Source organism: Aspergillus versicolor (genome assembly GCF_001890125.1).
Source record: "Aspergillus versicolor CBS 583.65 unplaced genomic scaffold ASPVEscaffold_12, whole genome shotgun sequence".
NCBI classification, from domain to species: domain Eukaryota; kingdom Fungi; phylum Ascomycota; class Eurotiomycetes; order Eurotiales; family Aspergillaceae; genus Aspergillus; species Aspergillus versicolor.
In genome coordinates this window covers 217,867-237,298 of record NW_024467535.1, presented here as the reverse complement: position 1 = coordinate 237,298, position 19,432 = coordinate 217,867, and the positions used below count along the sequence as shown (strand labels likewise).

Sequence of the window (19,432 nt, the reverse complement as noted above, 5' to 3'; positions counted from 1 at the left end):
CCTTGCTTTCCTTGCCAGCACCGCTTACTGCCCTATTTGACATTGGCACCCATATATACCGCTGCAGTGCAGTCACGAATCTGTGGTGCAGTGCTCCGTATTTGATGAGATATCCCACTTCATATGCTGTATATAGATAGAACCTGCATATCGCTTTTGCACGATAACATTAGCTGGCTATTTATCGCTTTCATATATTATTTGTTTCCGCTTAAGCTGCCGGTTGCATTCCATGTCTACACCCATAAGTATATGCCAGTACATATATAAATAGTGTTACCAATCAATGCCTGAATGAAATTACCAGGACTTCGTTATTCTTTTCACTGTTAGGCGGTATATTATTGTCATATGTATCATACATTGCTGGAGTATTACCCCTGGTTCTCAGCCTTCTCGGCCTTCTCAGCCCTCTCTTCCTCTTTCTCCTGTGCTTTGGCCTCCTTCCTTAGCTGCTTCTTACTCTTTCCCTTTGCTGGTTGCTGCAACGACTCATCCACATTCTGACTCGGCCACTTCTCTGCACATTTTCGCTCCTCTTCCTCACTCCACTCACGCGGAAGAACCGCAAAAACAAGGTACGATGTATGCGTTTTCAAATCTGACTCGGCACGGTGTACAAGACGCCCTTGCGCATATGGCGGAATGTTCTCGATACTTGAGGGGACAAAAGTAGGCATATCCGCCATCATATCGGCATTAGGTTCCTTTTTAATGTCGTTATCGGGTTGTGGATCACCGCCGCCGTCACCGCCGCCATCCTGCTCCTTGTCTTGCTGCCCAAGTATTTCGCGGAACCGAATAGAGCGTTCCTCAACCACGCGCATCTTTTGGACGGCGTCTTCGACGTTCCGCGGGAAGATGTTTGCGCCACGCACACCCTCGTATTCTAACCCTGTTTTCTCGCGCTTTACTTCTATCCGTCGGTGTTGGAGCTCGACCATTGAGATGTGTAGCCAATTGTTTTGGCGGAGGGCGCTGATCGTTCGCTGGACTTGTTCCATGCATGGGGAGAATGTGCAGATGTGGACTGAGGCGGAGGGGTCGAGAGGTGATTCCGTGCCTGGGGGTGGGTTGCGGACGAGGTGTTTAAGGGCCAGCCATGGGGCCGGCAGGTCGAGAAAGATGGCGTTTGCCTTCGGGGATGTTGTTGGTGTGCCGGCGGTGTCGTTTAGGAGGAATCCGTCTTGGTAAACGTCGCGGTGCGTGACTTGGACGATACCGTCGAGGCCATGCTCGGTGATTTCGTCGCGAATTTTGCCGGCGCGCTGCTCGTGGAATTCGAAGCTGCATACTTTGCCCAGGCGGCGGCGTTTGGGGGTGCTTTCGGCCGACGGATATCCGTTGAAGACGGCGCGTGCGGATGCGTGTGTAAAGGAGCCGCTTCCAGCACCGGCTTCGATGATTGTTGAGCCTGGGCGGACGCCGAGACGCTGGAGGACATAGCTGTAGTCTGGGGTGTAGACAACCTGGGTGCGGTGGGGGAGAGAAGCAGTCCAGAGCTCGGGGGTCGGACAGAGGAGGTGCAGGAAACCACTGGCCGCTGCAATCGGGACTTCAGGTGTGGGTTTGCTGCTGTCGGCGTCTTCATCGCCGCCGGTGCCGCTGGGAGAGTCAAGTTCGTTTGCTTTGCGCTTCTTAAGCTGGCGCGCGGGAAGACCACGGCCTCGCGATCCGGTGTCAACCTTTGAGGCTCTAACCTGGGATCCCCATGGCTTTTCAAAGAGTGTGCTATGGGGAAATGACCCGAATCGCGTGTTTGTGACGTTGCCCTCCTTGTATCCTAGGTTTTCGTCGTCATGAAGTCGGAGGATGGCTGGAATAGTATTATCTCGGCGGAGATTGAGGAGGGCGAGCTGGTCCAGCTGGGAGTGGGAACTCGGAGTTAAGAAGGGAGACGACATATCGGTCAACTGCGACAGTCAGGATATAAAGAATACGTTCCCAACTGCAGTTCTGAGGCTGTAACGAAGCTCTGGTCCTTCGTTGCGATAAATGCTCCAAAGATCTAGACGGAATCTTCCCCGCTAAGCTACTTTTGGATTGCATTTAGGGCTCAGGGCCGCGGGTCTGAGCTTGATTAAATTGCTATTGTGATTGGTCGGTATACTCACCGCCTGTAGTTTCTTTGTCCTGGACGCCTGAGCTGTCAGGCCGCCAGGCAGCCGGCCAGTATGACTCTTCCTGGACAGTGGACGGTGTTGAACCCCTCTATTATTATTGCTCAGGCCCTTGGTATCCCCCACTCTTTTGTTCCCTCTTTCACTCTTGATGCCCCTCTCTCCCTTCCGGCATCTTCGCCTTCTCTCAACTTTTCGATCTCGACGGCCGGTCCTTTCTTCATCTCAAGTATTGTTTTTCACTAGATTCATGGCTACCGCGCGTGAGCAGCCAGCATGGCGCCAGCCGACTGCTCATCCTGAGGCGCAATCGCGTCTTCCGTCCTTGAAGGTGTACAATTCGCTTACCAAGTCGAAGACACCATTTATCCCAATCGACCCCCAAGGGAAGAAGGTGGCTTGGTATGCTTGCGGACCGACAGTATACGACGATGCGCATCTTGGTCATGCCAGGAACTATGTCAGCACCGACATCATTCGACGTATCATGCGGGACTACTTCAAGTTCGACGTACACTTTGTTATGAACATTACCGACGTCGATGACAAGGTATACTACCACTCTAGGTGATATGTGGGGAACCGTGTGTTAACAAGCCTCCTCGCAGATTATCCTTCGAGCTCGACAGCAACACTTGTTCACCAGATTCGTTACAAACCATCCTACGATCGACGACAAGGTTCTCGACGTTGTTAAAAAGGCATATACCGCTTACCTGAAGAAAAACTTGCCGCTATTGAGCCCTGATCTTCCCCCGTCGCAGTATCCGAAGGAGGTGGAAAAGACTTATGCGACCATATTGAACGGAGGACCTTTGCCGGGTAATGAGAAAGCTGGTGACGATGAAGCCAAAGTTAAGATGCATATCAAGACTGTGCTGTCAGCAGCGAACGTTTACGCGGAGGCAGAGAAACTGGACAAGACCGCACAGGGAACCTTCCCAGAGCGGTTCTACACCGATGCGCAAGACCTTTTACTCCCATACCTAGACGCACAGGAGGGATCATCTATAGATGCAGACGATCATGGGATCTTTACGAAGTTAACACGAAAGTACGAAGACCGGTTTATGAGAGATATGGATGACCTGAATGTACTCCGCCCGGACGAGCTGACTAGGGTAACTGAGTATGGTCAAGAGATTGCCGACTTTGTGGAGAAGATCGTGGAAAACAAGTTTGGCTACGTCTCTGCGGATGGATCTGTGTATTTCGACATCAATGCCTTCGAAGAAGCGGGCTTCCCATATGCACGCCTTGAGCCTTGGAGCCGCTCTGATAATAAGCTGCTCGCCGAGGGAGAGGGTGCATTGATAAACAAAGCTACCGAGAAGCGCTCCCAATCTGACTTTGCGCTTTGGAAGTCCTCCAAGCCTGGTGAGCTGAGTTGGTCAAGCGCTTGGGGCCGAGGCCGGCCTGGATGGCATATCGAATGTTCGGCGATGGCATCCGCCCGCCTCGGCAAGCAAATGGACATTCACTCCGGTGGTATCGATCTTGCCTTCCCCCACCACGACAACGAATTAGCGCAGAGTGAGGCTTACTGGCACTCGCATGACGATCAGTGGGTCAACTACTTCCTACACATGGGGCACTTGTCCATCCAAGGATCTAAAATGTCCAAGTCTTTGAAGAACTTCACAACGATTCGTGAAGCTTTGGAGCGAAAGGAATGGACGCCGCGTAGCTTGAGAATTGTATTCCTGCTGGGTGGATGGAAAGATGGCGTGGAGATAACCGATGATCTTGTCAGCGCCGGTAACTCGTGGGAAGACAAGCTGAACAACTTCTTCATCAGGGTTAAAGACCCCGCCGGGCTCCAGGGAAATACGTCAAATGCTGATTCCACACTTACTGACGCATTGGAGGCAGCCAAGACCGCTGCGAACGAGCAACTCAGCGATTCATTCAACACTCCCGGTCTGATGGGCACTATCTCGGAGCTAATCACCAAATACAACAGTGCCGATAAATCTACTCTGAACCCCAAGGACGCTGAAGCAACCGCTCGGTGGGTCACTTCCATGGTTAACATGCTTGGCCTTAACGGCGACACGCCCGTGGATACCCAAGAGATTGGTTGGAGTGGTATTGACGTCCCCGAAGAGGCCAAGCCGTTCCTCTACCCGCTTTCTACCATGCGTGACTCCCTGCGACAGGCTGCACGGGCTAAGACACTCAACTCGGAAGAGATCTCAAAGATTGTAGAACGGGGCGCCGTGTCAGACGCAGCGACAGACGCCACCCAGCCTTACGCTACCGTGGTGTCTGATTTCCGCAACAGGCTGTCTTCTTTGAACGAGTCCATGGATATCGGAAAGGAAGTCCTCGCACTCTGCGACCGCGTCCGCGACGTTGATTTGTTCGACCTAGGTGTTTATCTTGAAGATCGCGAGAACCTACCCGCCATTGTCCGCCCTGTAAGCCGCGACCTCATTCAAGCGCGTGAGGAGAAGGCCGCCCAGGCGCTGCAGAAGCAACGTGAGAAGGAGGCGAAGGAGAAGGAGGCGCTAAAGAAGCTTGAGAAAGGTAAGCTCAGCCACTTGGAAATGTTCCGGACGAACGAGTACAGCGCGTGGGATGAGGAGGGGCTTCCTACCCGCGATGCTGCAGGGGAGGAGATAGCGAAGAGCCGGTCGAAGAAGCTCCGCAAGGACTGGGAGCGACAGAAGAAGCTTCATGAGACGTGGTTGGCGAGCCAGCAGGGCAGCAAATGAAGGAATGAAAAGAAAAGCACGAAACTCTTATCTATAGCATAGACGGCGTTTGCAATATCCAGGGCAGCATATTACAGTTATATTGAACATCAATGCTTGACTCCAACGTTCATCATTTGTTGTAATAAATTAATAATATACTAACTACCGTCATCCTTCACTGCCAATCTCCAAAGTGAATTGGGGGAACTACGATCACATGCAAAACACTCCATACATCACCAACGCCAACAACCATGTCAGCGCTGGGGTGTCAGGAACAGTCAGACTACGGCTAACCCGTCTAACTGAATTGCCACAACGGCCTAGAATAAACCGTATGGTCAGGCACCATTGCCCGCGTGTCGACTGTTGAAGAGTAATCAATAAACAGGTCGGGCCGACCTAGCCAGCCAGACCTCGGCAATTCGTCGTCCCCTCAGTCGCAACACTCACACAGGCGGTCCGCGGTAGAAATCACCTGGCTGTCTCACACTCTCACTACATATACTGCACTCTGATCGTGTTGTGGCTGTTTTTGTCTCTTCTGCGAGCGTGTCTTTTACATTCTCTCTTTCCACTCAACTGCACTAACCTCCTGATCTGTCCACTCGTTCTGTGAACTACTCGCAAGTATGGGCTTCGACACTGCTTTGACCAGGGCGCTGGGGATCCGAGGTAAATCCGCCCTCCTTTCCTCAAAGACCAGGCTCAGATACTAATGGCTTAGTCCCCGTCGTCCAGGGTGGTATGCAATGGGTCGGATACGCTGAGCTCGCCGCCGCCGTCAGCAACGCTGGTGGTCTTGGAATCGTAAGTTGCGGATCAACTAAGACAGAGAGGCAGACACCTCAGGCGGGAAAGACATGCTAACCATATATCCCATGGTCATAGCTCACTGCCCTCACCCAGCCGACTCCCGAAGACCTGCGCAAGGAAATCCGCCGATGCCGTGGCATGACCAAGAACCCCTTCGGTGTGAACCTGACGCTCCTCCCCGCCCTCGTGCCACCTGACTATGGCGCCTACGCCCAGGTAATCATCGACGAGGGCATCAAGATCGTTGAGACCGCAGGAAACAACCCGGGCCCTGTCATCAAGCAGCTCAAGGCCGCCGGCGTCACTATCCTCCACAAGTGCACGACTATCCGACACGCCAAGTCAGCTGTCAAGCTGGGAGTTGACTTCCTTTCGATCGATGGCTTCGAGTGTGCAGGCCACGTTGGCGAGCACGATATCACAAACTTCATCCTCCTGAACCGCGCGCGTCAGGATCTAGGCGGCGTGCCGTTCATCGCGTCCGGTGGGTTCGCCGACGGGTACGGACTCGGTGCGGCGCTGGCGTTGGGCGCCGAGGGTATCAACATGGGAACGCGGTTTATGTCTACGGTTGAGGCGCCGATTCACCAGAAGGTGAAGGAGGCCATCGTGAATGCGGAAGAGACAGATACTGCTCTTGTGATGAGACGGTGGACGAACACCACGCGGTTGTTCTCCAACGAGGTGACGAAGCAGGCGCTCAAGGTCGAGAAGGAGAGCAAGTCTGGAGAGTTTGCCGATATTGCGCCATATGTTAGCGGGAAGCGCGGAAGGGAGGTCTTCCTGAATGGTGATATTAACTTTGGTGTATGTTTTTCCTTCCCCTAGTACCGTTCAGGGAACGAAGCCCAGCTAACTTTTGATGTTTGTAGGTGTGGACGGCTGGCCAGGTTATTGGTGTTATCCATGATATCCCTACCTGCAAAGATCTTCTGGATCGCATCGAGAGGGAGGCAGCAGAGACGCTGAGCAGGTCACAGTCGTTGTACAAGGCAACGCCGCAAAGCAAGCTCTAGATGGCTGGGTTTTTTTTGTTTAATTAGTTTCTTTTGTAGAGCTAGAACCGCATACAACTTGATGCAATATTATGTGAATATTGACGAGGGTCGTCTCCCTGCCGTAAGCATCATCCCTTGCGAAGCGTGAGAGATCAAGGGATAGCAGCTTGAACTCTGAGTACCTGCATTATGCACATGGGCATCGAGGTATCTGGCACAGAGCTCGAGATGCTGTATGTTGCTGCAGTCAGCCAATATATGCGTGCTCCTTGCTCTACTCTGCGGCAGTAACAACGACCTCTGCTGTTATGTTTCGATACTCGTCGTGAGTTCGCCCAAGGGCACCTCTATAATTCCTTGCATGGCACGAGCAAACCTTGACCTCGCCCCAGACAGCCCTTGCATTAAATCTTGCGGATCTCAATGACGGATGCAAACAACACCAGTGGCGAGGTACTTAATTAGAATCTGGGTATTAGGTCGAAACCGAGTCATCCAACATCCGCCGTCCCGAACTGCTAGTTTGGGATAGAGATGCAGTATATACGGAGTCAAAAACCCCCATTGCTGAGGAGACCCAGCTCCAGCTCGAGGGAGAGCTTCGCGTTGCGACTCCCTGGGCTCATGCAATGCAATGCAGTATTTAATCATAAATAAAGTCAATGAGACCATCCCCGCGTCCTTTAATCAAACTGCGAGCGAAGCCCATATAAGACGTCGAGTCTCTCTAAAGTTACCCCCAAACTCCCCCTCGCTCTCTCCATGTATACTACGACCAAGTCGCAGAGATCGAAGCAATGGCCCTTCCACCTACAGCTTCATCTGCATCATCGCCACCATCGTCATTTTCTTGCTTCACCAACTCAGTCTCGTCCCTCTTCCTCTCCTGCATCCAGACCCGCAGAATCAAGAAGGGCCGACATAGCCCTAACTCTCCCACCGCCACTCCCAACAACAACAACAACAGAGCTTCCTGCAGCCATGCAATAGCAGCACGCAAATGTACATGCGCATACATATCCCCAGCAGACACAATAGCAGAAAAAGAACCAGAGACATTACCAAGTCTCGACTCTAACACCATCTCCATCACGCACAGGACGTCCATCCGCATCGTCGAGTCCGACTCCAGCTCCGACTACGACTCGAGGACGTCTCTCGACTCGGACGTGAATTCTGTCTCGGACTATGGCTGTGGGTGCGGTAGTGAAGTACCAGAGCACCACCATGAGCCCGATCACGGATACCAGCAGCACACCTACGAAGATGACGAGAAATTATCGGCTCGGCCTCTTCCACCTCTTCCCAGCGCCACAACCACAACCACCACCATCACCCATACAGCCTTGTCAAGGAAACATCCCGAGATAAAAACCAGACTTATCGAAGAAACAATCCCGGAAGAAGACGAAGACGAGTACCTGGAGCAGCAAGAATCGCAGTCCCAGCCTGAACGCAAAGACCAAGATCCCAAACAGAGCAAAGGCGCAGCAACAGGCAGTCGCCGCAAGTCAATGATCGAATTGTTCAATCTCTCCTCGTCCCGGTCAGGCTCTACACCGTCTTCTCCGTCTGCGGCATCATCAAATCCGGGTCTGTCATTGTCGTTTTCGAATCTACATTTCCGTTTCCCGTTGCCGCCTGCTTGGGGACAGCAGCAGCAGCAACAGCAACAACAGGAACATCACCGCGATGGTAACGAGGGAAACCAGAGCCAGGATCAGAAGGGCGAGAGAAAGAGGCCAATGTCAACGTCTGCACTACCATCCTCAACAACACCGTCGGCCAGCTCCGCAAAGAAGCAGGCTCGGGGTGTCTCGCTGCACTCAGCCCTAACTCGCTCTCAGCCCGTCGAGAGCGAAAACACATCGACAACAACGACTACGACAAAACAAGCAGCAGTAACAACAAAAAAAGAGCGCCGAATGGCCACAATCGTGTTCCCGCCTTTGGCACGACTCTCTCGCTCGGGTATGAACGGTAATAACAACAGGGGAAGTACAACCCCTGTAGCAGGTAGGTCTCTTTTTTCCTAGGTATGGCGTATGGAGTTGCGGTTTGGACTTGGGCTGGGGCTGGGGCTGGAGTCGGAGGTGGAGATGGGGCGTTGGCCTTTTTTCAGGTGATTTCCAGCATGTGACCTCTTGAAGTGACAAATTTTCTCTTCTGTATAACTATTTTTATCTATTGATTACTTGGTTGGGAGATTGTTCCTGTGGCTGGAGTGGCTAGGGTGGGTGGTTGGGGAAGGGATTTGTATAAACGGGTGGTTAGTTTAATTGGTGTATTATATATGTACTAAATATGCAGAGCTGTGTATTTTACGATGCTCTATAATATTATTAATATATGGTCCTTAAGTTCATTAAAAACGGTAGTACGATAGGAAGACAGCAAAGACATGTAAACCAATATACACACAAGTTGGACGAATGATAAGGATGTCCCTTATAATTACTATGATTATTATAATTTGAGTGCCCATCTGAAATGTAGAATGCAGGAAAATCAGTGCAGAAAACCACTTGACTACCGAAGTTGATGTAGCAGTTCAATTATGAAGGGTGGAGAGCTAGTCAGCTGCATAAGGATTGATCGGTAGAGGGTGAAAACAATATAGAGGGATCAGGCAAGAAGCTCATCACTACTGAGTAAATCAGGGGACTTGCTCCCATGCCGCGGCCACTTGGCGTAGGTTACTGCTTACTACAATGAGGTGGCTGTTTATGTGGAAAGATGTCGACAAGGGAGATATTACTGAGGAACGACGCGAGAAATGCAAGAGCAAAGTCTAATTAAAGATGTATGCCATGGCCAAACACCAATGCATAAGACAATCCTGGAACAGTCTTCTTCTCGGTGGCAATGACAGGTTAAGGATACAAAATTGTCAACAGGAATCCAAATGCAATCCTACAGAACAGACAAGCTAAAACCCATGGCCGTTCCTACAAAAAAGGGACGGCGCAAAGAATGCTTTCCATCCGTAGAAAAGCTTCCAGCACGAGCACACCCAGCATCGACGAGCTTAGAGAAGCGAACCAAGAGCAATGCAAGGAAGACCGAGACCGATAAGGTCGCCGTTCTGGTAACACGTTAGTTAGAGGACGTAATGGAAAGGCAGATGGGATACGTACGGCCTCGGAAGGAGAGTTCTGGCAGCAAGCAATGTTCTGCTGGCAGTTCTTGTTGATGAGGTCCTGGACACCGATAAGAGCTATGATCCGTTAGTGATATTTCTTGTGTTAGACGGCACCCGAAGATACTCACCGGCAACGTCGAGCTTGGAGCAGCCCTTGAAGAGACCGAGACCCTCAGCACCGGAGCCCTGGCCGAGCAGGCCGCTGAGGGCACCAGCAAGGACGCCCTGCTGCTCAGTGGTGGTGTCACCAGCGTAGGTGGCCTCGTTACAGCAAGAGAGCTGAGCCTGGTCACCACACTTGGTGGAAGCCTGCTCGACAGTGGTGTCCTGGCTAACGGGGAAGCGGACGTTGCTGTTGCCAGCATTTCCGACACCGTTGCCAGCGGCCTGGCCAGGGGGAGCAGCCACGACGGAGGCGGCGAAAGCAGCAATGGCAGTAGCGAAGGTGAACTTCATTGTGGCTGGGTAGAAGAAAAGATGTGTTGGTTTTTTGTTTTGAGAAGAGACTTTGGAACGAGAGACTGGATTGTCAATAGAGAGCGTGATGAGGAACAGAGAGAACAGCCGAAGTTGGCTCCCTTATATAGACGCCGGATGGGTGCTTTGTCTTCCCAGCTTTTACCAGAAGCGCAAACATGCCCTAGTTGAGGGAATGCCGCCCCCCGTTTGGGATGCCCCTGTGGAATGCACCATGCAAGGACGGCTGGAAGTCGCTGCTGAGCTTGTAAGCTCCTGTCTCGTCCTCCAACGCCATGAGCCCTTGAGCGGTGACCCAGTATGAGGCATGGATCAGCTCGTTGCCTCCCTCAGGCGGGTGGCGGTCACTGATGCAGCAGACTCGAGGCCGTTAACTTTCAGACGCCTTTTCATTCCCCGACTCCTGTTGTGTAGATCGTTATGCAAACAGTGGCGCTCGGATGAGGGTTGCATCCCAGCATGACTATGCCATTCTTCCAGGATCTCTGCTCCCCATTTGTGTAGTATCTACCTACGTAGTGTCATTCGTCAAGCCGAAAATATTCACGGGATTGCGTGACAAGTGCAGCACCAATTGCATCCTTGACAGCATCAGCCGCACCCATCTCGTGTGGTATGCGGGTGGGCTCAACATTCTTCGGGACTTTGCTGGCCAGCCTGCAACACCCGCGTTTGCTGCTGCGTGCCTCATCCTGCAAGGGTTGAACTCAAGCAAGAATCAAGACCAGCCCATGTGGGCGTCTGTCGGACAATCTCTCATTTCCCGTCTCCTTGCGGAGGCAAGGGACTGCACGGTCTCCCTTAGATAATTTCCCAGCCAGGGAGGCAAAGCCTTCGGCGTGGAGATACTCAGACTTCATGACGATCGCTTACAGGCTCAGTTTGGTTTATTTTTGTTGATCTCCGGCGAGAGGACGTGAATGGGCAATTCAAAGTGTTACTGGCGTCGGTTCAAGAGCCTTGGAAGAGGCGTTGGCTCACTTTCCGGTCCTCCAGATTAACTCAAGCAAGGATCAGTAATTAGCCACTGGATGCCTTACGAATGAAGTTTTAAGTTCTCCATCCGTGGATTGGAAGTAGGCCGTGCACCTGGAGGTTGGTTATCTTGTTCAGCAGGTGCCGCGTCATGAAGTCATGAAGTCAATTCAATGCTCTCGAGGCTTGGCTGGGAAATCAGGAATCGGCTGCGAAGCAACTTGCAAGGTATGCGTGTTCTCATCGTTCAAAGAAAAAGTGGACTGCAAGCGTAGGAAGGTATCAAGTTTTGACTCACGGAGCTGTGGTTTTGTATGTTGCATCGTCTACAGCGCGTAGTGAGTCAAGATAGTGAGTCCAAGTCTGCGAAAGTGGGCAAGTCACGATTTTAGTCTGAGTTATCGCTTCCTCATGGCCTCAGTCTTTACATCTCGTTTGTAGAGGTAATTGGACAGAATGGCTTCAAGGGGGAATACAACCTCGTCGTGGATAATCAGGTGTAGGAGACGTAGATGAGGTTCTGAGGTTTTCAAAGATGAGTTTAGTATAGCTTTCCGTTTGGAGTTTTGTATTTCATTGCCAATTCTATTGTCTTGTAACTATGTCTTGTAAGATGTTGGTTTTTCATATACTCTGTAGTACATAGTTTAATATATATATATATCCATCGCAACTCGGAGAATAAAGCCACAAAGCCCAAATATATTTACCTACAGATTCACCACAGGGTAGAATATGGACAACACGATTAAGCCCGTTAGCATCTTAATGGATATATAACCATATCTTATACTAGTTTGCCTCTGCTATACGACTTGCCGTTGGGCCTCTTGGGCTACTTGGGGGCCATCTATATACATTCCCTAACCCGCTCGGCTCGACATCGCAATCTCAACAGACCATATTGGAAGATCACGTTGAGACAGTGTCGGGATCGAACAGATGAAGCTGCAAATTGCTAAGGTTCTTCGTAAAATCCTTGTCCATTTGGTGGTAAACTACAGGGCCAGCGTTGAGCCGCTCGCTTCTAATGCCAAGATAATAATGCCATAAATACAGTGTGCCTTAATGCAAACGCCCCAACCCGTCGAGGTGTAATCCAGTAGGTATCTCAATGGAAAGCAGAACAGAGCCGAGAAGGCCAACGAAAAGAGAGCCAAAGAGAGGAAATCAGTCCCGTAACCAGGCTCTTCGTTTTTCCTCTTTCTTCTCTCTGCGCTTGTCCTTGAACATCTTCAACTCCTTCTTGCTCAGCTTCTTCGCGCTCCGCTCTGCCCGCAGACTCCTCCCATCGTGGGAATTCGCTGCCGCATCCACATCAAAGTATGCATACATTTGCCGCCGCGATTTGTTCTCGTCGTTGTGGTGTTCTGGATTGTGAGACTCCCCCTGCCATCGACCGGTAAAGCGATTAAAAGCCCCAACCGCTTCATAGTTAGCCGGATTCGCTGTCCCCAGCCCCGCCTGGCCACCTTCTTCCTGCTGTTCATACTGCTGCGCATACGGAGCTGTTGGGTCATAATCACCGTGTATAGCGGGGTTGTATCCACCTAGCGGGGCAGAGACTTTCTCAGTTGAGTCTTCAGTGCCCGGCGCGGGAGGGATAGCTGGGGCTGGAGCTGCAGTCGGCACCCTGGGGTTCTCCCACTGTGCAACTTGGGTATATCGGTTATAGAAGTAATATGCTTGTGCATTGGCATCCCAGACAGGCTCCCAGCCGTCGTCCTCGCCTGGCGGAGCTTCGTTGGGCAGGGGAGGAGGAATCTCGTCTGGTAATGGTGGCGCATCTGATTCTTTTGTCTCCCCCTCTTCTTCATCATCATCTTCTTCCTCTCTATCATCTTCTTTCTCCTGCGAGGCATTGTCTTCGCTCTCTTGTGATTCTCTTGGAATGTGTTCCTCCTCTTGTTTTTCTGCCTCACTCGTCACTGCCGGGTCACTGCTCTGTCTAGTATTCTCTGGTGCCGGAGGTGTAGAGCCGGCTGGGCCCTCTGGGGCGTCCTTCGTTTGACTCGCAGCCATTGTGCTGTGGTTTATCATGGATATTCTTGGTAGGATAGATCGTACTTAGCTCCGCCGGAGCTCTGATGATGGCATGCGGAACTGGGTGAGTGGGAAGAATTTTGTTCCGTGATTCGGGCAGCATAAATTCATGACTAAGACCAGCCTATGCACGCATCACTGCAATATACCACCAAGAAATCAGTATCATTCTATTATTATGCTATTTAATAAGGAAGTACGGATGCTCTATAAAGAAAGAAGAAATAGAACAACTCGAATATCTATCTTGCAAAAGGTAAGATAATAAAAAAAAAAAACAACGTCAGCGACCAGATTCGAACTGGCGCGGGCGAACCCAGTAGATAATCGAGCCTAAGTCCAAGATACTCAGACATTGAGGTATTCGAATCTACCGCCTTAACCACTCGGCCACACTGACAATTTATATTCCGAGTTTCGCCAGTAAGAATATATGAGGGCAGATAAATGTACTCGCCTATACCACACCCAAATTATTTGCTCTCAAATTGCCATGATTTCCAGCCCTCCAGTACATGTAGTAGATAGAAACCAATGTTAATGAGTAGGTAATTATCAAATTACCGAACAAGATCCATACATCCATTCTACATCAGAGTTACGTGAGCCAATTGGGTAGCATGGTGCTGCATAAAAATGGCGGCTCGAATCAATAGCCGCTATAACGACCCTCGAGTGCCCCTCCATTGGTCAATCCGCAAAATATTCACATGACCTCTCATCAAAGATTCTCAGACCAAAGGTCGAACTTTGATATAGAGGTATCTCGCAGCAGCACCACATTGAATACAAAATTAAACAGGTAAGCTGCTATTTTCTTTCACGCGTGTGCTTTTTATTCTTGTACGGCCTCCCCAAGTCATCACGGTGGCAGGGTTGAAGTTTTTGACTTGGATGTTAAAAAATCATGCACGAGCACATATATAATGGACCCATTCGGTATGAAACTGGGAATTTGATATATTCGCCCATGGGCTATTCCCTCTCCCATTTTTTCGAGATGAGCCTGCTTTGTTTGTGATCCTGGATGTTGCTTTTCGGCACCGTGACCATTTTATATATATCACTGTCTACAACCTTGCATTGAACCGAGACAACATTTACATACAGCTAATTATTCCACAGACCTTTACTCCAATCTAACCACAATACAACCCTTGGGCCTGACATCACTATAAAAGACCCGCCATCGAGTGCAAGAAAAGAAGCAAAATGCCTCTAGTAACACTCACCCCCGACGAAGTTGACGACCTGATCTATTCCGCACGGGTCGGTGACGCTGAGGCAGTAGAAGCCGATCTTGCAACACTAAGCTCGACATACAACGTCAAGCAGTCCGTCATCATCGCATCGGCAATCGACACAGCGCCCGAAGAGGAAGGCGGCAGTGGATGCTGTTTGCTGCACTATCCCGCTGCGAATGGAAATGCTGGTACGTATCATTCAAATATCCCAACTGTCGTGTCTCCCTTAGATACTAACGAGGGCGGTTTAGATATTCTCAAGAACCTCACCACCACGCTTGTCTCGGCTCTGTCACCGACTGAGCAGGCGCTGACAACCGATGAGGTCAAGGCTGTTGTCAACCGCCGAAATCACTCGGGGAACACGCCGTTGCATTGGGCAGCCCTCAACACGCATCTGGAGTGTGTCAAGCTACTTGTGGATGCAGGCGCGGATGTCTCTATTAAGAATGAGGCTGGGTTGGATGCTATCTTTTTGGCGGAGAGGACAGACTGGAAGACCCAAGATGAGACAAGCCAGAGCCAGAGCCAGCCTGAAAGCGAGGAAGTAGATGAGGCGGAGGTTGGCGCTGATGCTGGTGCTGGGGATGCCGGGCCTGTGTCCAAGGGGAGACAGGTGGTTGAATGGCTGTTGGAGTTTGGGAACCCTGCAGACACGGCGGAGGCTACCGGGACCGAGGAATCGTAATGAGATGGATAAAAAGCAAATGAATTATGATGGGTTGTGTTTTTGTTTCCCCCCTCTATGTCCTATTGGGATCCAAAAGTCTGGTATATAGTATCTATAGACAGTTGATGAATTTCATGCCTCGTTATCATTTCTACATCCCTATTCATGCTTTCGCTGTCTTCTGCGGCCTGCGTCGACGCCCTGCACTTGATAGAACCGATGTACCTTCAGAGTAGGAGCCTTCAGCTTGGATATCTTGACCACTCTGAATCTCATGTGCCTTCGTATCGAGGCCAATACGGAACTGGCGATCACGCCATGTAACCGTCACGCCTCCCCAGATAGCCCACAACCAGATTGGGAGGGCGAGTGTTTCTCGTCCAAGCCAAGCGGCAAGCCAATACCGGTACCGCCGTCTTGTTGTGTTCAGAGGAGGTCGCACAAACAACGGCGTGTTCTCATCCCGTTCGACCGTCTTGCCGGAGTGAAGCATTATGTATACTGTCCAATCGATGAGGTTCCATGTTACTATGCTGAGCCCGAAGAACGTGAAGAAGGCTTTCCACGTCGAGAGGTCCTGAGCGATATCCAGCCCTTTGCCCTGGAGATACTGAGCTAACGCAGTAGTGAAGCCCCAGGCCCCGTACAGCGAACATAATATTGACTCTGTGCCGGGCTCAACCAAGGTCGCAAGCATCACGATGAACTTTCGAACGCGCAACCACCGCACTCGCCGTGCTATGTAGGATCGAACACTCATGTTTGCAATCGGTTGAAAAGCGAGATCTCCGTAAACCAGTGCGTGCTTGCCCAGGCATTTGCCATGCTCCTTCTCGTCGCGAACCTTGTTCTTCCAAAGCAGATCACCGATCAAGTGGTCTTCACAGATATTGTCCGAGAAGTAGTCAATGCCTGGATTCAGTTGGCGAGAGCTCTTCGGATCCGGAGCAGTAAGATAGTCGAGATGAGAGCGTCGGAACATATTTGACTTGCCAACAATGCATGGCGCAATAAGAACCGTGTTGATAGCGGTATACATCTTTGCATGGGATGAAGAGAGAAACAACTCTTCCAGACGACCACCTCCCATGGCTAGAGCTCCTGGTGCGCAGCGGCTTTTCGTATCGTTTCCGTTGGCGACCGGCGCTCCATTCGTCTCCAACAAACGTCGCTCCTCCTTCAAGCTAGCAGCACCGGTAACATCCACAGCAACGGGAAGATGATGTACAAATTTATTCTCCTGGCCTGAGCCTGTACCAAAACCGCACAATTTGTCCACCATGCGCCCGCAGACCCCTTTACCAACCCAGATATTGCAGTCCGCAATCCAAACGATATCGCCCTTTGCCTCCCTGTATGCGCGGGTCATGTTTCGAATCTTGGGGTTCGGCCCAAGATTATACGCGGGCTCATGATCAGGCTGGAGGAGCGGATCCTCTTCCTCGACGTAGACACGCCCATCGACGTGTGGAAAGTCCGCGACCAGTTTCTCCAGGGTTGCGTATGCCGGGTCGCTTCGGGAAGACACGCAAAGGCATACAGTAAGCCTGTCGCGGGGATATTCCTGGCGAAACGTCGAGGCCAGGCAATCGTACAGGTACGGCTCGAGGCCTTTAACCGGTCGAATGACGGTGACATGGGGTGCGTCCGATGCCGTAGCTGAGTGGGATTTCCGAGGGCGTCCAAGATAGTGTTTCCATCTATTTGAGGGAGGCTTAATTAGCACAGCTCTCAAATACACAATAAGCCGCCGATCCAATTCCGGCGCGGAATTGGACGGCCAAGGAAGGAATACAATTTATAATATCCCAAAGCACACACCGCCGTCACCGTGGAATACCAGATCAAGCCTATCCACCCCAGTGTGACCGACCACTGGAGTCCGCCATGACGGGTGGCTGATCCAAAACCGACGGCGTCCGAAATCGACTGAAGCTTTATCATAGGCGTTGGCGACGGGAATAGGGCATTCTATGGACTGAGCGGACTAGAGACGGCGGAGATGGGGGGTGAGACAAGTTGTTTGAGAGGGGAAGAGGAAAAAAGAGGAGGGAAAGAGGACGCGGTCAGCTCCGCGGCATCTGACTCTTTTGTGTTATCTTTTTTCGGCGCAACAACAGCGATCATCACTGACTGGTTCAGTCTTACTATTTCTTATTCCCAGCACGAGCGGCTTGTGGATCCATCGGCATCCGGATGCAACGGATCAGGTTTGGAATCGGCTCGAGCGCAAATAATAAAACAGCTGGCTGGTGGTTTCGCTTCCATTCTGGGACCCGCTCTGAGTGAGGCTGGGAGATTGGGCATGTTTGAATCCTGTAAGTAAGCTATTATTGTTTACATGAGGGACACGAGAGTGAAGGAAGCGAATGACCCTGTGCTCTATACCAAATTCTACCGCTATAGTACATAGTAGAGGAGTAGCTATCTACTGGCCGGCTTGGCTGAACTACTCATGATCCTTTGTAGATTTGCTGGCTTTGATATTGTACAATTGTTACCGATTCATTATCATTATCGTCGAGTATCGCATCAGGTTTTCTTCTTCTTGCGAATTAGATTGCCCTGTAGAACATTCACTCCAGCATCCTGTGTTGACTCTGTAGGTTCACTCGGTACCTGGCTTGATGCTGCACCTTCGTCCTTCTTCCGTTTCCGAACCAGCACGATATTAGCATGCGTGGTGGGTGTCTGTGCGGGAACTGTTGATTCGTCGTTGGTATTCTTTCCCACGACTTGCTGACCGATCCAAAGCTCGTCGGCAAGAGCTGCAACCTTGTCATTGAACGCCTTCGTGCTGGCAAAGGAGACCTCCTCGTTATAAAAGTCTTGCTCGAGAAGGAAGTTGATTGCTGTTTTGTAATCCTCTTCGTTCAACACCGCATGTCCTCGCGCAGCCTGCGGCCAGTAGAATGCACTTCCATCGCTCGCCCGCTGCGGCCTTATCTGATCGTTTGATTGAGATACTGACGGCTTGTCGCCTTTTGGAGCGTCCGAGACCTGCGCCTGTTCTGACCCCTCTGGAGAATCGGTACCCAGCGGCTGTGTCTCTGTCTTGGGCGTGTCCTTGACCTCTGTGAGACCAGCCTTGCTGCTCAGCATCGGATTCGAATTCACAACACCAGGAGGGTTAATAACAAGCCACAGGAATCCAACCAACCTCCCGGCAGAACACTCCTGACGAAAGGACATCATTTCCCAAAACTGGTCCAAGGACTTCACACTCCTCCACTGACTGGCCATTTCCCCACTCGCACTCTCTGGGAGCTCATCATCCAAATCAATGAGAAAGCGCGTTTTCGGATCATCCGGGAAACGAGGCACCAATGAACGCGGTGGAGCATCAGGTTTGCTGCACAACTGACGAAGAGGATAGGCATTCAGCCATCGAGGCCGGTCCTTATCGTCTGATTTGGCTGTGCTAGGGAAGAACCCTCGAGTCTCGAACCTGTCGCAGCTAGGTACAATGAGATACGCCGTGGCGGAGCTACGGGTTGACTCTTCGTGCTTCTTCTCCTGCTCCTGGGATCCAGATTCCGGCTCATACTCGCGAAGGATTGGGTCCAGAGAACGACACCACCATTTGATTAGCCCGCGATCATCGAGAACATGCTTCTCTGGGTTCTCGATACTCCCGGGAAACAAGTACTGGTTCTGAGACCGGGCGAAGAGGGACACGACCAGCCGAACACCGGGTCGTTGGTGAGTGTGCACAAGGAAATAGAGAAAGACATTGGTAACCTTTCTGAGAATCGAGCTCTTCGGGGCAGCTTTGAGTAGATGGAGATGACCCGTAGAATCGGCCTTGGACACAAAGATGGTTGTCAGGTGCGCCGTAGTGTAGACCAACACCTCGATGCCGAAGACGATGATCTCCGCCCCGTCGTCTTTGTCAGCCGCGGTGACAGATGCAGACAGGAAGTGGTTCTCGCAAAAGGTGGGCTCGGGCTCTTCGCCTGGAGAGGCAGCGAAGAGAGCAGGGGTCGCTGTCGGAGTTGACGAGATGTGGCGGACGGTGACCTTTACATCGGTCGGGAGCCCCTTGGCTAAGAGATCTCCCAGATCAACATCGACCTTGGACATCGCCGCCTGTCAAGTCAAGTCCTGGGTTTGGATTGGATAGCGATCGTGTGGGTTTATCAATGCCTTTTTTCTTTCATTTTGTTCTCTTCAGTTGTCTCCTTTTTGCCCCCCAGCAGCGCGTTCCTTTTCACGGGAGTATCACGTGCACTGGCGTTGTGTTTCCAG

The 19,432-nt window shown here is 51.3% G+C and overlaps 8 protein-coding genes and 1 non-coding gene across 9 annotated transcripts; 4 read left to right on the top strand and 5 right to left on the bottom strand.

Annotated features, from left to right (window-relative positions):
* Positions 1 to 213: 213 nt before the first annotated feature.
* Positions 214 to 1,973, bottom strand: trm61 (tRNA 1-methyladenosine methyltransferase subunit GCD14). The gene has a single exon (XM_040813529.1). It carries the CDS (start codon positions 1,902 to 1,904, stop codon positions 375 to 377), a length of 1,530 nt encoding a protein of 509 aa, XP_040672736.1. The 5' UTR covers positions 1,905 to 1,973; the 3' UTR covers positions 214 to 374.
* A 298-nt stretch (positions 1,974 to 2,271) lies between these two features.
* ASPVEDRAFT_141527 (cysteine--tRNA ligase) lies at positions 2,272 to 4,837 on the top strand (the record flags this gene model as incomplete). The annotated part of the gene is made up of 2 exons (XM_040807758.1): positions 2,272 to 2,670; positions 2,729 to 4,837. 2 exons carry the CDS (start codon positions 2,272 to 2,274, stop codon positions 4,835 to 4,837), a joined length of 2,508 nt encoding a protein of 835 aa, XP_040672735.1.
* A 273-nt stretch (positions 4,838 to 5,110) lies between these two features.
* Positions 5,111 to 6,741, top strand: ASPVEDRAFT_177209 (NAD(P)H-dependent flavin oxidoreductase). The gene is made up of 4 exons (XM_040808790.1): positions 5,111 to 5,494; positions 5,547 to 5,629; positions 5,711 to 6,442; positions 6,508 to 6,741. Exons 1-4 carry the CDS (start codon positions 5,452 to 5,454, stop codon positions 6,649 to 6,651), a joined length of 1,002 nt encoding a protein of 333 aa, XP_040672734.1. The 5' UTR covers positions 5,111 to 5,451; the 3' UTR covers positions 6,652 to 6,741.
* A 689-nt stretch (positions 6,742 to 7,430) lies between these two features.
* ASPVEDRAFT_88238 (uncharacterized protein) lies at positions 7,431 to 8,669 on the top strand (the record flags this gene model as incomplete). The annotated part of the gene is made up of 1 exon (XM_040818262.1): positions 7,431 to 8,669. The coding sequence occupies one exon, from the start codon at positions 7,431 to 7,433 to the stop codon at positions 8,667 to 8,669; it is 1,239 nt and encodes a 412-aa protein (XP_040672733.1).
* Positions 8,670 to 9,646: 977 nt separating this feature from the next.
* Positions 9,647 to 10,596, bottom strand: ASPVEDRAFT_201394 (hydrophobin family protein). Its single transcript, XM_040809340.1, has 3 exons — positions 9,904 to 10,596; positions 9,771 to 9,850; positions 9,647 to 9,718 (listed from the first exon to the last, which is right to left on the bottom strand). The coding sequence occupies exons 1-3, from the start codon at positions 10,229 to 10,231 to the stop codon at positions 9,662 to 9,664; spliced, it is 465 nt and encodes a 154-aa protein (XP_040672732.1). The 5' UTR covers positions 10,232 to 10,596; the 3' UTR covers positions 9,647 to 9,661.
* A 1,589-nt stretch (positions 10,597 to 12,185) lies between these two features.
* Positions 12,186 to 13,353, bottom strand: ASPVEDRAFT_46350 (WW domain-containing protein). The gene has a single exon (XM_040813528.1). It carries the CDS (start codon positions 13,247 to 13,249, stop codon positions 12,398 to 12,400), a length of 852 nt encoding a protein of 283 aa, XP_040672731.1. The 5' UTR covers positions 13,250 to 13,353; the 3' UTR covers positions 12,186 to 12,397.
* Positions 13,354 to 13,551: 198 nt separating this feature from the next.
* Positions 13,552 to 13,670, bottom strand: ASPVEDRAFT_t131. The gene has a single exon. It is a non-coding gene; the product is annotated as a tRNA-Ser (tRNA).
* An 812-nt stretch (positions 13,671 to 14,482) lies between these two features.
* ASPVEDRAFT_56481 (ankyrin repeat domain-containing protein) lies at positions 14,483 to 15,202 on the top strand (the record flags this gene model as incomplete). The annotated part of the gene is made up of 2 exons (XM_040815220.1): positions 14,483 to 14,702; positions 14,766 to 15,202. The coding sequence occupies 2 exons, from the start codon at positions 14,483 to 14,485 to the stop codon at positions 15,200 to 15,202; spliced, it is 657 nt and encodes a 218-aa protein (XP_040672730.1).
* Positions 15,203 to 15,264: 62 nt separating this feature from the next.
* Positions 15,265 to 19,267, bottom strand: ASPVEDRAFT_56479 (uncharacterized protein; the record flags this gene model as incomplete). The annotated part of the gene is made up of 5 exons (XM_040815219.1): positions 15,265 to 15,296; positions 15,410 to 16,884; positions 16,980 to 17,155; positions 17,804 to 18,204; positions 18,268 to 19,267. The coding sequence occupies 5 exons, from the start codon at positions 19,265 to 19,267 to the stop codon at positions 15,265 to 15,267; spliced, it is 3,084 nt and encodes a 1,027-aa protein (XP_040672729.1).
* Between the last annotated feature and the right edge of the window lie 165 nt (positions 19,268 to 19,432).

What these genes read in the sequence shown, in the direction of transcription:
- ASPVEDRAFT_177209 (XM_040808790.1), top strand. Translation starts at nt 5,452, where the DNA reads ATGGGCTTCGACACTGCTTTGACCAGGGCGCTGGGGATCCGAG. An exon ending in ACGCTGGTGGTCTTGGAATC is followed by an intron (nt 5,630 to 5,710) that starts GTAAGTTGCGGA and finishes CCATGGTCATAG; the next exon opens with CTCACTGCCCTCACCCAGCC. An exon ending in ATGGTGATATTAACTTTGGT is followed by an intron (nt 6,443 to 6,507) that starts GTATGTTTTTCC and finishes TGATGTTTGTAG; the next exon opens with GTGTGGACGGCTGGCCAGGT.
- trm61 (XM_040813529.1), bottom strand. Translation starts at nt 1,904, where the DNA reads ATGTCGTCTCCCTTCTTAACTCCGAGTTCCCACTCCCAGCTGGACCAG.
- ASPVEDRAFT_201394 (XM_040809340.1), bottom strand. Translation starts at nt 10,231, where the DNA reads ATGAAGTTCACCTTCGCTACTGCCATTGCTGCTTTCGCCGCCTCCGTC. An exon ending in CTCCAAGCTCGACGTTGCCG is followed by an intron (nt 9,851 to 9,903) that starts GTGAGTATCTTC and finishes AACGGATCATAG; the next exon opens with CTCTTATCGGTGTCCAGGAC. An exon ending in AGAACTCTCCTTCCGAGGCC is followed by an intron (nt 9,719 to 9,770) that starts GTACGTATCCCA and finishes ACGTGTTACCAG; the next exon opens with AACGGCGACCTTATCGGTCT.
- ASPVEDRAFT_46350 (XM_040813528.1), bottom strand. Translation starts at nt 13,249, where the DNA reads ATGGCTGCGAGTCAAACGAAGGACGCCCCAGAGGGCCCAGCCGGCTCT.